We start from the raw sequence: 17,142 nt of genomic DNA, 5'->3' as shown, positions 1-17,142 counted from the left end.
GGTCATGACCGAAAGGATAAGATCACGGGTACAAGCGGCCGAAATGAGTTTCCTCCGCCGTGTGGCGGGGCTCTCCCTTAGAGATAGGGTGAGAAGCTCTGCCATCCGGGAGGAACTCAAAGTAAAGCCGCTGCTTCTCTACATCGAGAGGAGCCAGATGAGGTGGCTCGGACATCTGGTCAGGATGCCACCCGAACGCCTCCCTAGGGAGGTGTTTAGGGCACGTCCAGTCGGCAGGAGGCCACGGGGAAGACCCAGGACACGTTGGGAAGACTATGTCTCCCGGCTGGCCTGGGAACGCCTCGGGATCCCCCGGGAAGAGCTAGACGAAGTGGCTGGTGAGAGGGAAGTCTGGGCTTCCGTGCTTAGGCTGCTGCCCCCGCGACCCGACCTCGGATAAGCGGAAGATGATGGATGGATGGATGGACTGCCAGCTAATCGATGCTAACATGTTACGCTAATCGATGCTAACATGCTATTTACCGGCGGTGCTAAAGCAGACATGGAACAGAGATGTATGGATAACCTGTAGATAAATTTGCAACTATATTACATTTCCTTACACCCACATTTAATGCAAAAAAACCACTTACCAATCGACGGATTTAAGTTGCTCCAGTGTCAAAAGATGTGAAAGTCCTGATCGTTTGGTCCGCACATTTTACCGGCGATGCTAACGCAGCTATTCGGCCACGCTATGGCTATGAATAGCGTCAATAGCTATTCGCTCAATAGCTTCAGTTTCTTCTTCAATATTTTCATACTCCAACCATCTGTTTCAATAAATACGTAATCTGTTGAATCGCTTAAGTCGCTGAAATCCGAGTTTGAATCCGAGCTAATGTCACTATATCTTGCTGTGGTATTCCCATTGTTTGTTTACATTGGCAGCACTGTATGACGTCACAGGGAAATGGCCAGTGTCTGCGCAGTGAGCCGAAAATAAGGCACTTTAAATCTTTATTTAGGGATATTCCGAGACCGGTAAAATTTTGAAAAAATATTCAAAAAATACAACAAGCCACTGGGAACTGATTTTTATTGTTTTTAAGCCTTTTGAAATTGTGATAATGTTCCCCTTTAAGACTTTAGCTTAGGCGGTGCACTGCGGGAAACCCTGAAAGGCGGAATAGCTTGAATCCCATTACTTCCATTGTTAGCTGACTCTTGCTAGCGTTTATTTACGAATCAGAATGCATAACAAAGTGCAGTTCCCCCTTTAGAGATTGAACACATGCATGAATAGTCTTGTCTAGAACCACTTGAGTTTATTCCAGGCAAAATGAACAAATCAATTACATGCAGTGTTTTCATTGATCAAACACAATTATTGTATAAAAGGGGACCCAACAACATAATTTGTGCATAAGTTTGACCAAAGAACTAGCATGACATGTTATGTAGCCCACAAGCATGTGTTTTAAATGTAGGAAAAAAAGATAATAGGACCCCTTTCTAAGAAAACTAAAACAAAAAAAACTGTGTCTCAGTTGCTGATTTTAGCAAGTCTGCCGGCCATCATGAGTTGTTTTCTTTGAACAAAACATTTGACAACGTGATGTGTAATATCGGAACTTCTACAAAAGATACTTGGCTGATCACAACAAGCCCATATCTGGTAATGGTGTGGATTTAGAGCAGTGTATTGATCGTCCAGCGCAATTTAGGCAGGAAATGAAATCATTTTCAGACTGGAAGGATAGCTGACTCACTTCTCTTCGATGAGATCATCCTCGTCTCATTTCTCTATCGCCCTCGTTGTTCTCCCAATGAAAGACTCTCATGGCATTCATTGATGGTGATTGGTGGGCGACATCTTGGCTTTTTAGTTTTGCGAAACATTTGAATGTTAATATGTTGTGTGCTCTCGTATTTTTTTTCCCTCCATGTCTTGAGTCAATCTTCTCTATCTGCCCACTCGCCTTGCTATCTCCCCAACCCAATACGTCATATAGCTGTAGGCTGCAGGTAACCATAGTAACCAGCCAGTTTGCTCCTCTTCCGTCTGCATTGTTGCCTCTATTTTCTTTCTTTTTGTCTTGGTCAATTTTTTGAAATGTGTTTATCCTGTAGGCTGTTTTTCCTTTCTGTTGACAGGAATTCTAATGAATGGTGTTTTATTACTTCTGATCTCTTTTGGCTGCTATTTTTGCATCATTATGTATTGCACTATAACCAAACAATGGGATCCATTTTAAACATTTTAAACCTCTTGTTTTTCCCACTAGCTATGTGCTTTTTTGTGAATTATGCTAAAAAAACACAACATATCTTGTGACATATATGAGTCAACTTAGGTAAGAACTGAAAACCCCCCATTATATGCATTGTGGATACGGAGTTGTGCTGGTATTTTTAAATGTTTGGTGCTAGTTTGCGGATTAGAATATCATTCAGGAAAACAATCTACTGAAAGATGTATCTCTTTTTAAACAGACATTGATAACATTTGAATTAGTATTGCAATTTTGAAAATGATAGACTTAAATTTAAGTTGTCGTAATTTTTATTCGTTTTGCGAAAGATTTACAATTGAAGCTAAAATGTAACATTATAGACTAGGTGTAAAGACTACCTATATTATTGATATGATGTTGTAAAATTACGGACAGTTAAATAGTACCGTTGAAAACGCAAATTATTGTGATTAGGGTTGCGGGATATAGATTTAAATTATATCTATTTAAACGACAATAGTTTTTAATACTGTTCTATCATGATAATGCATGTTGATGACTTATTCTAACTATGTCCTGCAAATGTGGAAAAGAACAAGCAAACTGCGTCCTCAACGTAATGTAGCATCATCTTTAGGGGCTAACGTCCCTCCACTGTGCAAAGCCACTTCTAAGTTGGGATGTATATTGTTAGGATTTTATCGGATATTGCTTATCGATACCAGTCTTCATCGGTACTCTGGTCGGTACTATCTGTACTTTGTGTAAATTAAAATGTGGAGGGAATTTTTATTTTTTATTTTTTTTTAATCAGCACAAGATGTGCACCAGCGATATCTCGGTATAACATCTCACAGCAGGGAAGTCTTTTATTAACGCCTACTTTTCAACACCTACTCTGTGCCTGTGCAAGGTAAAATGCAGTTTTTATATCATCTTATAAAGACCACACAGATCCAGAACTGTTTCTATTCATTACAATTATACTCATCCATTTTATACCGCTTGATTTAATAATGTTTGAAATAATAGTAAATAAATAATAAAGTAACATATTAATGTATGGTATTCATGTTCAATCACAGACCTTTAGCATAATATATTTAAAATGTATAATATAAATCAATACAAACAATTAGCATGTCAGGTGGGCGTGCATTTTGTAACAGGGGATTCTTTTTTGTGTTTATGTTGCACACAGACCTATTTGAGTGACGGACGGAAAGCCAGATTGAGTGTTGGCAGATATCGATATGTCTGTGTCGTGGGGTTAGTGCGTCTGCCTCACAATACGAAGTTCCTGCAGTCCTGGGTTCAAATCCAGGCTCGGGATCTTTCTGTGTGGAGTTTGCATGTTCTCCCCGTGACTGCGTGGGTTCTCTCCGGGTACTCCGGCTTCCTCCCACCTCCAAAGACATGCAGCTGGGGATAGGTTAACTGTCAACACTAAATTGGCCCTAGTGTGTGAATGTGAGTGTGAATGTTGTCTGTCTATCTGTGTTGGCCCTGTGATAAGGTGGCAACTTGTCCAGGGTGTACCCTGCCTTCCGCCCGATTGTAGCTGAGATAGGCGCCAGCGCCCCCCGCGACCCCAAAAGGGAATAAGCGGTAGAAAATGGATGGATGGATGTGTCGTGTGTCTGTGTGTATCACATGAACAAAAAGATCCAGTGATTATTGAAAATGTTTAATTTTTTGAGCGTATTAATATTAACCTGTGGATTACCTGTGGCCGAGGTATGGCCAATACTGCCCCTGTAACTACTTGGTAGTGTAATATACAGTACCAGCCAAAAGTTTGGACACACCTTCTCATTTCAGTGCGTTTTCTTTATTTTCATGACTATTTACATTGTAGATTGTCACTGAAGGCATCAAAACTATGACACCTATGATGATTAACTTGTGTGATGACTGTATTATGCTGATAATATATATTTGTACCATGAATTGATTAACGTGGACCCCGACTTAAACAAATTGAAAAACTTATTCGGGTGTTACCATTTAGTGGTCAATTGTATGGAAGATGTACTATACTGTGCAATCTACTAATAAAAGTTTCAATCAATCAATCAAAGTGAAAACCATTTCAGATTACCTCTTGAAACTCATGGAGAGAATGCCAAGAGTGTGCAAAGCACTAATCAGAGCAAAGGGTGGCTATTTTGAAGAAACTAGAATATAAAACATGTTTTCAGTTATTTCACCTTTTTTTTTTGTTAAGTACATAACTCCACGTGTGTTTATTTTTAGTTCTGATGCCTTCAGTGACAATCTACAATGTAAATAGTCATGAAAATAAAGAGAATGCATTGAATGAAAAGGTGTGTTCAAACCTTTGGCCTGTACTGTTTATCGCAATATAAATATTAGGCAATATCCTCCATCTTTAATAAACGTGCGGCAGGCTGATACTTGATCTGAGAAGTTGATCACTAACTGACAACTAGAGCGCTACTCGCCATCTATCCTAAATGCTAACATGAATACAAGACACATTGACCTCTTATCTCTTTAAGACGGGACCGAGTGATAAATATAAAGTTTACGGACACGTCTACAACAGGAAAACAATCCACGCGACGTCATACAAACCAGAAGTAGAGCACGCCTTTTTATTTGATCAAAAACTGTACATTTTTATTCCATTGCAACCTGTCAAGGTTTTAAGCCAGGGTTAGGGAACCTATGGCTCTAGAGCCAGATGTGGCTCTTTTGATGACTGCATTTGGCTCTCAAATACATCTGAGCTGACATTGCTTAACACGATTAGTAATGAATAATTCCGCCAGTAATCGATGTAAAAATGATATTTAACATATAAAACATTCTTATGCATTTTAATCCATCCATCCGTTTTTCAACCGCACCTGTTCAATAAGTCACATCAATGGTAAATGTCCATCCATCTAGTCTCTACCGCTTGTCCCTTTTGGTGTCGCGGGGGTTGCTGGAGCCTATCTCAGCTGCATTTGGGCGGAAGTCGGTGTACACCCTGGACAAGTCGCCACCTCATCACAGGGCCAACACAGATAGACAGACGACATTCACACTCACATTCACACACTAGGGCCAGTTTAGATTAGATTAGATTACATAGTACTTTATTTATTCCGTCAGGAGAGTTCCTTCAGGAAAATTACAATTTTCAGCACAATCCCATTCAAGATCAGACAAACATTACAGGGAGACAGAACAGGATCGCTGACGGGTCTGCCGGCTTCCAGCGCCCCTTACAAAAAAGATGACATACAGGTAAACAGAGGGGGTATGGGAGAAAAGAATAGAAGATTAAAATAAAATAAAAAATAAAAAAAATCGGTCTTAGCCTGGGCCCTGGAGTAAGGGTGCAGACTGAGGCCAAGGAAAAAAAAAAAAACTCATAGCCATAGTACACATCCCTCTTACATGTGTGTAAGAGGCAAACATCAAAGAACACAGAGGACATTAAAGACATTAAAGCAGCAGATACAACCAGACACTTCTACATACAGCTATGAATAAAAAGTAAAATAAACATATACACTGTGGTGGCCTCTGCGGTGTTCCACGCCATTGTCCGCTGGGGAGGAGGGAGCATGGCCAGAGACAGAAGCAGACCCAACAAAGCAACCAAGACAGCCGACTCCACTCTCGGCCAATGTCCAGTCCGCATGGATGAGCGAGATAGTGTTGCCAAAGAAGTATTTTATTTATTATTGGTTAGCTGCAGAATAAAAATGATATAAAATATAAAACTTATACTCTAAAGATGTAGATCTTACTTAAAATGCATGCATTTAGTTGTATTCAGTGTTAAAACATATGATACGGCTCTCACGGTAATACACTTTTAAAAAATTGGCTTTCATGGCTCTCTCAGCCAAAAAGGTTCCAGACCCCTGTTTTAAACACTCAAATAACAATAATAGGGCACATAAGAATACACGCAAATATTGTTTCTTTTTTAGAAAGTATATTGTGTGTCTGTTTATTTCTTCTTTTGGAATAGGGCTGGGCGATATGGCCTTTTTTTAATATCTCGATATTTTTAGGCCATGTCACGATACACAATGTATATCTCCATATTTTGCCTTAGCCTTGAATGAACACTTGATGCATATAATCACAGCAGTATGATGATTCTATGTCTCTACATTAAAACATTCTTCTTCATACTGCATTAGTATATTCTCATTTTAAGCTTTCATGTAGAGAGGGAAATCACAACTAAGTCAATTGACCAAAAGTGTATTTATTAAACAGTTATTAAGCAGTGGCACAAACATTCATGTAATTTCCAAAACAGAAAGTGCAAGATTGTCAGAGACTTTTTAAAAGAAGCTATGAGTGCACTTTTGTGCATGATGTCACTTAGATGACATATCAAAACAACACTATATTAAAGTGCACTTTTTGTACAGAACAGAATAGTTTATAACAAATAGAGTGCACTTTTGTGCATGATGTCACTTAGATGACATATCAAAACAACACTATATTAAAGTGCACTTTTTGTACAGAACAGAATAGTTTATAACAAATAGAGTGCACTTTTGTGCATGATGTCACTTAGATGACATATCAAAACAACACTATATTAAAGTGCACTTTTTGTACAGAACAGAATAGTTTATAACAAATAAAGTGCACTTTTGTGCATGATGTCACAAGATATTTCAATAACCGTCAAATAAAAATGAGCGGCATAATAGGAAATCAAATAGTGTATGTCCTTTGCTATGTGGTTGGTTACTGCGGACGTTATCTCCTTCTGTTGACTATTTTTTTCATACGGTGTTGATGTTGAAATGGTTGCCTCTGCATTTTGTTGGTGTGGCACCGGACGGAGATGTTGACGTACGGAGTTTCAAACACTCTTCATTCTCTAGCACAGGGGTCGGGAACCTCATTGGCTGAGAGAGCCATGAAAGCCAAATATCTTAAAATGTATTTCCGTGAGAGCCATATAATATTTTTAACACTGAATACAACTGTCAGGTTCAAACACTGATGACATGTATTAAACAGACAAGAAGCAAGGAATAAAACAGAGACAGTATTCAATTTAGCTCAATGAGGAGAAACCCTTAGACCTGTACCCTTGTACAGTGTCGTCCCACGCTCTGACAAGAGAATTCTACACCTCCTCTTTTATTTGGACTTTCCTGATTGCAACTAAATGCGTGCATTTTTAAGTAACACCAACATTTTTTGAGTATAATAAGTCCTTTTTTTTAATAACATTGTTATTATGAAGCTAACCAATATTAAATAAAATGCTTTTGAACATTAATGCGACTTCTTAAACAGGTGCGGTAGAAACGGATGGATGGATTAAAATGCATGAGAATGTTTTATATTTTTAACGTTATTTTTAGCACTGTGATTACCAGGGGAATTATTATTTAGTTATTGTGTTAAGCAACGTCAGCTAAGATTTAACTGAGAGACAGATTTTTTTTTTTTTTTTTTCTCCAAGATGGCGCTGCTGTAGTGGCTGCTGTAGGCAGGAGCTCTGTGCTCTTGTCTCATCCTTTTGTGTTTCCCTCTTGTTTTCATGTGTTATTATATTTTTTTGCCTTTTGGTCCGGGACCCTTTGGGACTGTGTGACAGGAGGTGTCACTTTCGTGACCTCTGTGGTGCTTTTTTTGTGGACTTCTGGGTCTGCCTCCCGGGAGCCTTTTGGCCATGGAGACCAGCTGCTGGGTGTCTGCCACACCGGAGTCGGTTTGGAGGGACTGGAGGAGATGCGGATGAGGGGACAGGGCTGCGGAGCTAGCACTGAGCGCTGGGACGAAGAGGCTTCGCGGTGTCTTGGCTGGGTGAGCAGGTGTCGGACACCTCAGTCATCTTGGACATATCATCGCTCATCCATGCGGACTGGACACTGGCCGAGAGGGGAGTCGGCTGTCTTGGTTGCTTTGATGGGTCTGCTCCTGTCTCTGGCCATGCTGCCTCCACCCCAGCGGACAATGGCGTGGAACACTGCAGAGGCCACCACAGTGGATATGTTTCTTTTACTTTTTATTCATAGCTAGTATGTAGAAGTGTCTGGTTGTATCTGCTGCTTTAATGTCTATAATGTCCTATGTGTTCTTTGATGTTTGATGTGTCCCTCTTACACACATGTAAGAGGGATGTGTACTATGGCTATGAGTAGTTGTTTTTTTCCCTTGCCCTCAGTCTGCACCCCATCTCCAGGGCCCAGGCTAACACCGATTTTTTTATTTTATTTTAATCTTCTATTCCCCCCCCCTTGTATACCTGTATCTCATCTTTTTTTTGTAAGGGGCGCTGGAAGCCGGCAGACCCGTCAGCGTTCCTGTTCTGTCTCCCTTTAATGTTTGTCTGATCTTGAATGGGATTGTGCTGAAAATTTTAATTTTCCTGAAGGAACTCTCCTGACGGAATAAATAAAGTACTATCTAATCTAATCTAATCTAATCTAAGATGCAGTCATCAAAAGAGCCACATCTGGCCCTAGAGCCATAGGTTTCCTACCCCTGCTCTAGCAGGGGACTTTTTAAATGATGCTACATAATATTAGCAGTAGTGCTACGCTTTTGCCCCACACGTGACGAATTACGGTTGTCTGTTCGACATATTCCCACTTGAAGCCAAACCACCATTAGACAATGGACCCCCTGCTGTCTTTTTGGGGAATTAATTCTCACCTTCATTCTCTCGTATTACCACTCGCACCACAGCTAACCTTACCCATGCTGCTACCGCTCTGCTCCGCGAGGGCGTATACATATGTGACGTATGTAAGGTGCGCTTTTTTTTTTAGTCTCTGTGAGAAGAAAATACAAGAAATGGTGAGAAGACCATGTAGTGTAATGCCCGCAGCTAACAGGAACTGCGTGAGACTGTATACTCGAATATCACGATATAGTCATTTTCTATATCGCACAGAGACAAACCCGCGATATATTGAGGTTATCGCTATAAAGCCCAGCCCTACCGTGGTATGAAATGTTCAGTTGGAACACCCCTCCATCCACATCAGAGCTCCCCTCTGGGTTCAAGTTTCCCTTACCTCCCTTTTGCCATTTTCTCATTTTCGCACACGTCGTCCCTTCTTCAGCTGTATAAGTAGGCAGCTTGTCAGAGGAGTAGTTACCCTCCTACTAACCTTGAGCTCTAATGAGGCTTGTTGTCATAAGTATTCAGGTGGGCAGAAGGTGAGGTGAAGGGAGTCTTGACAGACTGCAACTCCCTACCCTCTCCTCAAAGCAAGGCCTTCCTTACAGCTGGTTTGGCTTTAGGTGTTTGCTCTTTGCATGCACAAGCCAGTTGGAATCAAGGCATAAATGTGGTGTGACACTGATATTTACAATTATAATTAAAAAAATGGGCTTCACGGTGGCAGAGGGGTTAGTGCGTCTGCCTCACAATACGAAGGTCCTGCAGTCCTGGGTTCAAATCCAGGCTCGGGATCTTTCTGTGTGGAGTTTGCATGTTCTCCCCGTGAATGCGTGGGTTCCCTCCGGGTACTCCGGCTTCCTCCCACTTCCAAAGACATGCACCTGGGGATAGGTTGATTGGCAACACTAAATTGGCCCTAGTGTGTGAATGTGAGTGTGAATGTTGTTTGTCTATCTGTGTTGGCCCTGCGATGAGGTGGCGACTTGTCCAGTGTGTACCCCGCCTTCCGCCCGATTGTAGCTGAGATAGGCGCCAGCGCCCCCCGCGACCCCAAAAGGGAATAAGCGGTAGAAAATGGATGGATGGATGGACATCAAAGCCTAACATTGCAAACACCGTTCGTGACAAACACACCGAAACACAAGTTAGTATGAAAGTGTGCCAAGGGCACTTCAGCTATGAATGGATTTGTTAGGCATATGCATTACATAACATTTTCTTGATGAATGAATAAGTCAATTTTATTTAATTTATTGTGTTTCAATGCCGATGCTGTTTTGAGCATAGAAATGCTGCCCGGAGGAGGTCTGTGTGGACAGAATGCAGCTTCCCTTGCTGATGTAGTGGGTTGTGCTTTAGGCTAGAAATGTAGCTCAGACCAAATCAGCAGGGTGTCTGCTGGTTGTAGCCAAGCAAGTCCTACCCTGTTCAGTCGACCTTGAACACACCGTAACACTGAACATGTCCTTCTCGTATTCTTGTTGAGTATAGAACGATCACTCTGTTCTAAAAGAGCACAGATTGTACGTTCAATGTGCACAATTGAATATCTTGTTTGCTCCGACAGTGATGTGTTTTTATAGGTTTAGATTGGGGTTTGTCGTTTTTAAATGGGGAAAGACGACAATGACTCTTGTTTTCATGTTATTTAAGCTTGAGAGCTGGCACCAGTCCGTGAGTTTATGAAAGTGTGATTATCAATCAATCAATCAATGTTTACTTATATAGCCCTAAATCACTAGTGTCTCAAAGGACTGCACAAACCACCACACAAACCACTTCGACATCCTCGGTAGGCCCACATAAGGGCAAGGAAAACTCACACCCAGTGGGACGTCGGTGACAATGATGACTATGAGAACCTTGGAGAGGAGGAAAGCAATGGATGTCGAGCGGGTCTAACATGATACTGTGAAAGTTCAATCCATAATGGATCCAACACAGTCGCGAGAGTCCAGTCCAAAGCGGATCCAACAAAGCAGCGAGAGTCCCGTTCACAGCGAAGCCAGCAGGAAAACATCCCAAGCGGAGGTGGATCAGCAGCGCAGAGATGTCCCCAGCCGATACACAGGCAAGCAGTACATGGCCACCGGATCGGACCGGACCCCCTCCACAGGGGAGAGTGGGACATAGGAGAAAAAGAAAAGAAACGGCAGATCAACTGGTCTAAAAAAGGAGTCTATTTAAAGGTTAGAGTATACAAATGAGTTTTAAGATGAGACTTAAATGCTTCTACTGAGGTGGCATCTCGAACTTTTACCGGGAGGGCATTCCAGAGTACTGGAGCCCGAACGGAAAACGCTCTATAGTCCGCAGACTTTTTTTGGGCTTTGGGAATCACTAATAAGCCGGAGTCCTTTGAACGCAGATTTCTTGCCGGGACATATGGTACAATACAATGGGCAAGATAGGCTGGAGCTAGACCGTGTAGTATTTTATACGTAAGTAGTAAAACCTTAAAGTCACATCTTAAGTGCACAGGAAGCCAGTACAGGCGTAATGTGATCAAACTTTCTTGTTCTTGTCAAAAGTCTAGCAGCCGCATTTTGTACCAACTGTAATCTTTTAATGCTAGACATGGGGAGACCCGAAAATAATACGTTACAGTAATCGAGACGAGACGTAACAAACACATGGATAATGATCTCAGCGTCTTTAGTGGACAGAATGGAGCGAATTTTAGTGATATTACGGAGATGAAAGAAGGCCGTTTTAGTAACGCTTTTAATGTGTGACTCATAGGAGAGAGTTGGGTCAAAGATAACACCCAGATTCTTTACCGAGTCGCCTTGTTTAATTGTTTGGTTGTCAAATGTTAGAGTTGTATTATTAAATAGAGGTCGGTGTCTAGGAAGACCGATAATCAGCATTTCCGTTTTTTTGGCGTTGAGTTGCAAAAAGTTAGCGGACATCCATTGTTTAATTTCATTAAGACACGCCTCCAGCTGACTACAATCCGGCGTGTTGGTCAGCTTTAGGGGCATGTAGAGTTGGGTGTCATCAGCATAACAGTGAAAGCTAATGATAATCACAATAACACTAACAGTCGGGTGTTTTACCACAGTTTGTCGTTACATCCCTATTTTCGTTGTTTTTTTGGCAGCAATGTTTTGTTTAAAATGGATACTAAATATACTTAACGGTGGGAATGGAAAGTATTAAGACACCCTTAAATTTTTCACTCTTAGTTTCATTGCTGCCATTTGTTACAATAAAAAAAAGTACAATTTATTTCTCATTAATGTACACTCAGCACTCCATCTTGACAGCAAAAAACACAAATGGAGAATTTTTTTGCAAATGCATGAAAAAATAAAAAACTCATCACATGTACATAAGTGTAGGAGCCTAAATGTTGTTTAAGTTAATATACATTTTATCGAAGGTGCTTTGTTTATTCAGCCAAAATGGGACTATTTACTTTAATTGCATATATGGCGGAAGGCTCTGTGTGGTAAGATGGATTTGGACACAATGTATTGTGGGTAATGGCAGTCAGGTATGGGGAATCCACACAGTTTTTTGACCACATTCTGACTTTTTCTAACTCTTTGTTACTGTAACAAACTGGTTTTATTTTGCCATTCATTGGTTCCCACATCGTTATTGTTTTACATTTTTGAAGTTGATAAGTAAACCACACAGAACCAAGAGGAACGTCTGCAGTTTTGTTTGTTGTTGCCGTAGCGAGGGAGCAGGAGAAAGTAGAGAAGCGTTAAGCCAAGGCTTCATTAGGAATCTACAATAAATACTTTGTTAATGCACCTTTGGCAGCAATTACAGACTCAAGTATTTTTGAGTACGATGCCACAGGCTTGGCACACCCGTCTTTAGGCAGTTTGTTGCAGCACCTCTCAAGCTCTATCAGATTAGATGGGAAGCTTTGTCTTTTTTTTATCCAGGATGTCTCCGTACATTGTTGCATTCATCTTATAGAGGCCGATGGTCACTCTGTCAGTGCTGCAGCATTCGTCTGTGGAGAGAGGAGAACCTTCCAGAAAGACAACCACCTCTGCAGCAAACCACCAATCAGGCCTGTATGGTAGACTGGCCAGACGGAAACTTTTTTTTAGCAAAAAGTTTGCCAAAATGCACCTGAAAGACTCTGACCATGCAAATTAATACGATCTGGTTTCATGTTTGGAGGAAACCAGGCACTGCTCATCACCAGGCCCATACCATCCCTACAGTGAAGCATGGTGGTGGCAGCATCATGCTGTGGGGATGGGTTTCAGCGGCAGGAACTGGGAGACTAGTCAGGATAGAGGGAAAGATGAATGCAGCAATGTACAGAGACATCCTGGATGAAAATCCACGTTTCACAGGTGCCGCAAAGACTAATGGGGAAAGGGGACTGGGGAAAACTGTAGTTGCTGCCAAAAGTAAAGCAACAAAGTATTGCACAATGGGTCTAAACAGTTATGTGCATGGAATTTTTGAGGTTTTTATTTTTAAAACATTTGCAAAATGTTCTAAATTTAATTTTTTTCTGTCAAGATGAGGTGCTTAGTGTACATTAATGAGAAATAAAATTAACATTTTAGATTTTAAGCAATAAAACACAGTGACAAATTAAAAAAAATGGTCTGAATACTTTCCGTACCCACTGTATTTAGTCAAACAACAGTACTCACGTAAAGAGTCCTTCAATGCGCAATTAAATTTCTGCATTCCCTGGATTCATACGCATGTGCAGACTTTAGGCCACTGCCCAAACCCACCCCCACCTCGTATTCACACCAGAGGGATTCATACCGTGGTATATCATTTGCCCACAGACACGGAATCTCATTATCGACAACAGACAGATTTGTGATGGACAGATAGCAGGGAAGGTGTGTGTGTGTGTGTGTGTGTGTGTGTGTGTGTTCATACATGTACTGTATGCCTCAGTCTATACATGCAATGTTCTATCATATTGGTGTGACAAAACATTAAGAAGTGTGCAAAAGCACTTCTTGATATGCTGTTCCCCTAAGCACACTTCCCCCTTTGTTTTACAATGTTGAATACATATCTCCCTGCCATCATGATTCACTTTTGCCATTATAATGTCCGGTGATCAGGAGAACTAATTAAAGGTCCTCTTTTGTGTGTTGCAGAAATCGAGCCATAGCTGATTATCTGCGTTCCAATGGATATGACGGAGCGTATTCTACTTTCAAGAAGGAAGCTGAATTAGACATGGTAAGTAGACAAAGGGAACATCAACAGCCACGCAACTTAGCTCACCAACAATCATGTTCCACAGCCTTTGATTCTCTCTCCCTTGTGGATCTGCCACAATACACAGGAGTGTGACTCTGAGCACCTCCATCTAATCATGGGGGTGCATCTGAATACTCCCTGGATGCATTTTCTGGGGGGGAAATTTATTTTCAACATAGGTATTGCAATCAGGCCCTGCGATGAGGTGGCGACTTGTCCAGGGTGTACCCTGCCTTCCGCCCGATTGTAGCTGAGATAGGCACCAGCGCCCCCCATGACCCCAAAAGGGAATAAGCGGTAGGAAATGGATATTGCAATCACAATATTTCTTACTAGTATTAGGTCATGCATTTAATTTATTTTATTTAAAGTGAAGTGAAGTGAATTATATTTATATAGCGCTTTTCTCAAGTGACTCAAAGCGCTTTACATAGTGACACCCAATATCTAAGTTACATTTAAACCAGTGTGGGTGGCACTGGGAGCAGGTGGGTAAAGTGTCTTGCCCAAGGACACAACGGCAGTAACTAGGATGGCACAAGCGGGAATCGAACCTGCAACCCTCAAGTTGCTGACACGGCCACTCTACCAACTGAGCTATGCCGCCCCAAAGACATGCACTTGTGGATAGGTTGACTGGCAACACTAAATTGGCCCTAGTGTGTGAATGTGAGTGTAATTGTTGTCTGGCTATCTGTGTTGGCCCTGCTATGAAGAGCGACTTGTCCAGGGTGTACGCCGCCTTCCGCCCGAATGCAGCTAGGATAGGTTCCGGCACCCCCGTGATACCGATAGGGACAAGAGGAAGACAATGGATGGATAAATGGATGGAGTTTATATTGGTGCGGTTGGGAGAGTTGCCGTGTCAGCAACCTGAGGGTTCCTGGTTCGATCCCCACCTGCTACCAACCTCGTCATGTCCGTTGTGTCCTTGAGCAAGACACTTCACCCTTGCTCCTGATGGGTCCTGCCATCAGTGTGTGAATGGGTGAATGTGGAAATAGTGTCAAAGCGCTTTGAGTACCTTGAAGATAGAAAAGGGCTATATATATATATATATATATATATATATATATATATATATATATATATATATATATATATATATATATATATATATATATATATATATATATATATATATATATATATACAGTATATGGGTGTTAGTTTTCCTTGCCCTTATGTGGGCCTGCCGAGGATGTCGTAGTGGTTTGTGTTGTGGTTTGTGCAGCCCTTTGAGACACTAGTGATTAGGGCTATATAAGTAAACATTGATTGATTGATTGATCCCATTTAACATATTAGGGATGTAACAATATGAAAATTTCATATCACAGTTATCGATCACAGTTATTATTATCGCTGTATTGTTGAACGAGCTCAAAAAGTACTGAAATAGTTTGACTAAGTTAATTTCTTCCAATCACTGAAATAAATATATTCACTGTTAAAAAACACACTATTTTAAAGGTTTTGTGCTTCTTATTCCTCACTGAGTTTAGTATTGTATCGTATCTGCTTTAATGGCTAAGCTTTTATTGTTTTAAATATTGTTGTGTACTTAGCACTTTAAGATTTATTTAAATGAGAAGAAATAAAATCTATTATTATTATTTATATTTTTAGCGGGTGTTGTAGTGTCCTACTCTGTTCAGCGGTCCTTGAACACCTCCGTCACGTAGTCCTGAGAATAGAACGATCACTGTTCTAAGAGAGCACAGCTTGTAAATAAATATGGGTTGTACTTGTATAGCGCTTTTCTACCTTCAAGGTACTCAAAGCGCTTTGACACTACTTCCACATTTACCCATTCACACACACATTCACACACTGATGGAGGGAGCTGCCATGCAAGGCGCCAACCAGCACCCATCAGGAGCAAGGGTGAAGTGTCTTGCTCAGGACACAACGGACGTGACGAGGTTGGTTCTAGGTGGGATTTGAACCAGTGACCCTCGGGTTGCGCACGGCCACTCTTCCACTGCGCCACGCCGTCCTTTTGGATAACTTTAATTTTAAACGGTAATACTAACCAATGGGACTTTTACCTTGGTTATAGTTATTACTTTTAATTGTTAGAGCCCTAGTTTATATTCTCGAAACCTGTATGCATGATTGTAATATTCCTAAATTATGCTCATTCGTGGCTGAAATCCAGCTTCCCAAAGATGTTTTGTTATATTTAGCACACACAATCAATTAATCAACTGAATAATGATTATGCTCATCCTTAAAAATGGTACGGTCAAGAGCCCCACCCTTACCCTCTGACTTGTTTAGGAAATAGACCGTTTGTTGCCTTACCGCCACCCCCATCTACCTTTCTATAGCATACTCTTCCTTCAACCTGCCTTCATATGACACTCCAGCGCATTTTCCTTTGTGCTTTCATTCATTCTTGTGCTGGACGCTTTCTCCGTGCAAGCAGGGTAAATAATAGATGAATGCCACAGGGAGATCTGTGCACCCTGTTGGGTTTCTACAGCTCTGTCCAGAGCATGCAATGTTAGGCATAAAGGTATTCCCTTTACCGGAAATGTTGGTCGGATTAGTTCTGACTACATTTAACACACACACACACAACAACCAACATTTGAGGCTATACTACCAACCGGTTATTGGCTAGCATCCCGGCGTGAAGTCTGGCACTGTTTGTGTGCGTGTGTCTCATGTGTGTTGGTGAGTGTCCAGGCAGATGGTCGATTAGATGATGGCAGACTTGTTTGAAATTGGCTTCCCTGTTTGCTTTTATGGTATGGTTCCTCTCCATTGGCCTAGTTCAAGTCTCACATTTTTAACCCCACTCACCATTGAAAGCTTCCAAAACGTAGTCCTAGGGTTTGCCGCATCCTTCCAGTAATTAAGGGTGTCTGCTTTTTGTTTCCTGGCAAGGATGAGGAGGTAGCTGTGAACTAATTTATTTGTGGATGCCATTCAGTGAGAGGTTGTTAAAATCAGTCTTCTTACCTAAAGTATTTTGTTGCGGGCGGCACACGCATGTATATTCTTGTATATCAATGGGGACAATGGACATAGTGTCAAAGAGGATGAGGGCCATTATGCAGGCATATTTTGGGTTCTTTATGACTGCCATTTGAGCCCCGTAATAATAGAATTTTC

At 41.3% G+C, this 17,142-nt stretch overlaps 1 protein-coding gene across 1 annotated transcript in view; it reads left to right on the top strand.

Annotated features, from left to right (window-relative positions):
• pafah1b1a (platelet-activating factor acetylhydrolase 1b, regulatory subunit 1a) overlaps nucleotides 1-17,142 on the top strand; it is a 75,286-nt gene that overhangs the window by 32,873 nt on the left and 25,271 nt on the right. Inside the window, exon 3 of the mRNA XM_061919177.1 lies at nucleotides 13,914-13,998. Within this exon, the coding sequence (XP_061775161.1) occupies nucleotides 13,914-13,998 (85 nt within the window). The remainder of the gene's footprint in view (nucleotides 1-13,913; nucleotides 13,999-17,142) is intronic.

Source organism: Nerophis ophidion, linkage group LG13 (genome assembly GCF_033978795.1).
Source record: "Nerophis ophidion isolate RoL-2023_Sa linkage group LG13, RoL_Noph_v1.0, whole genome shotgun sequence".
Lineage (NCBI taxonomy): Eukaryota > Metazoa > Chordata > Actinopteri > Syngnathiformes > Syngnathidae > Nerophis > Nerophis ophidion.
The sequence above is the reverse complement of the archived record's forward strand: the minus strand, read 5'-3'. Positions and strand labels throughout refer to the sequence as shown.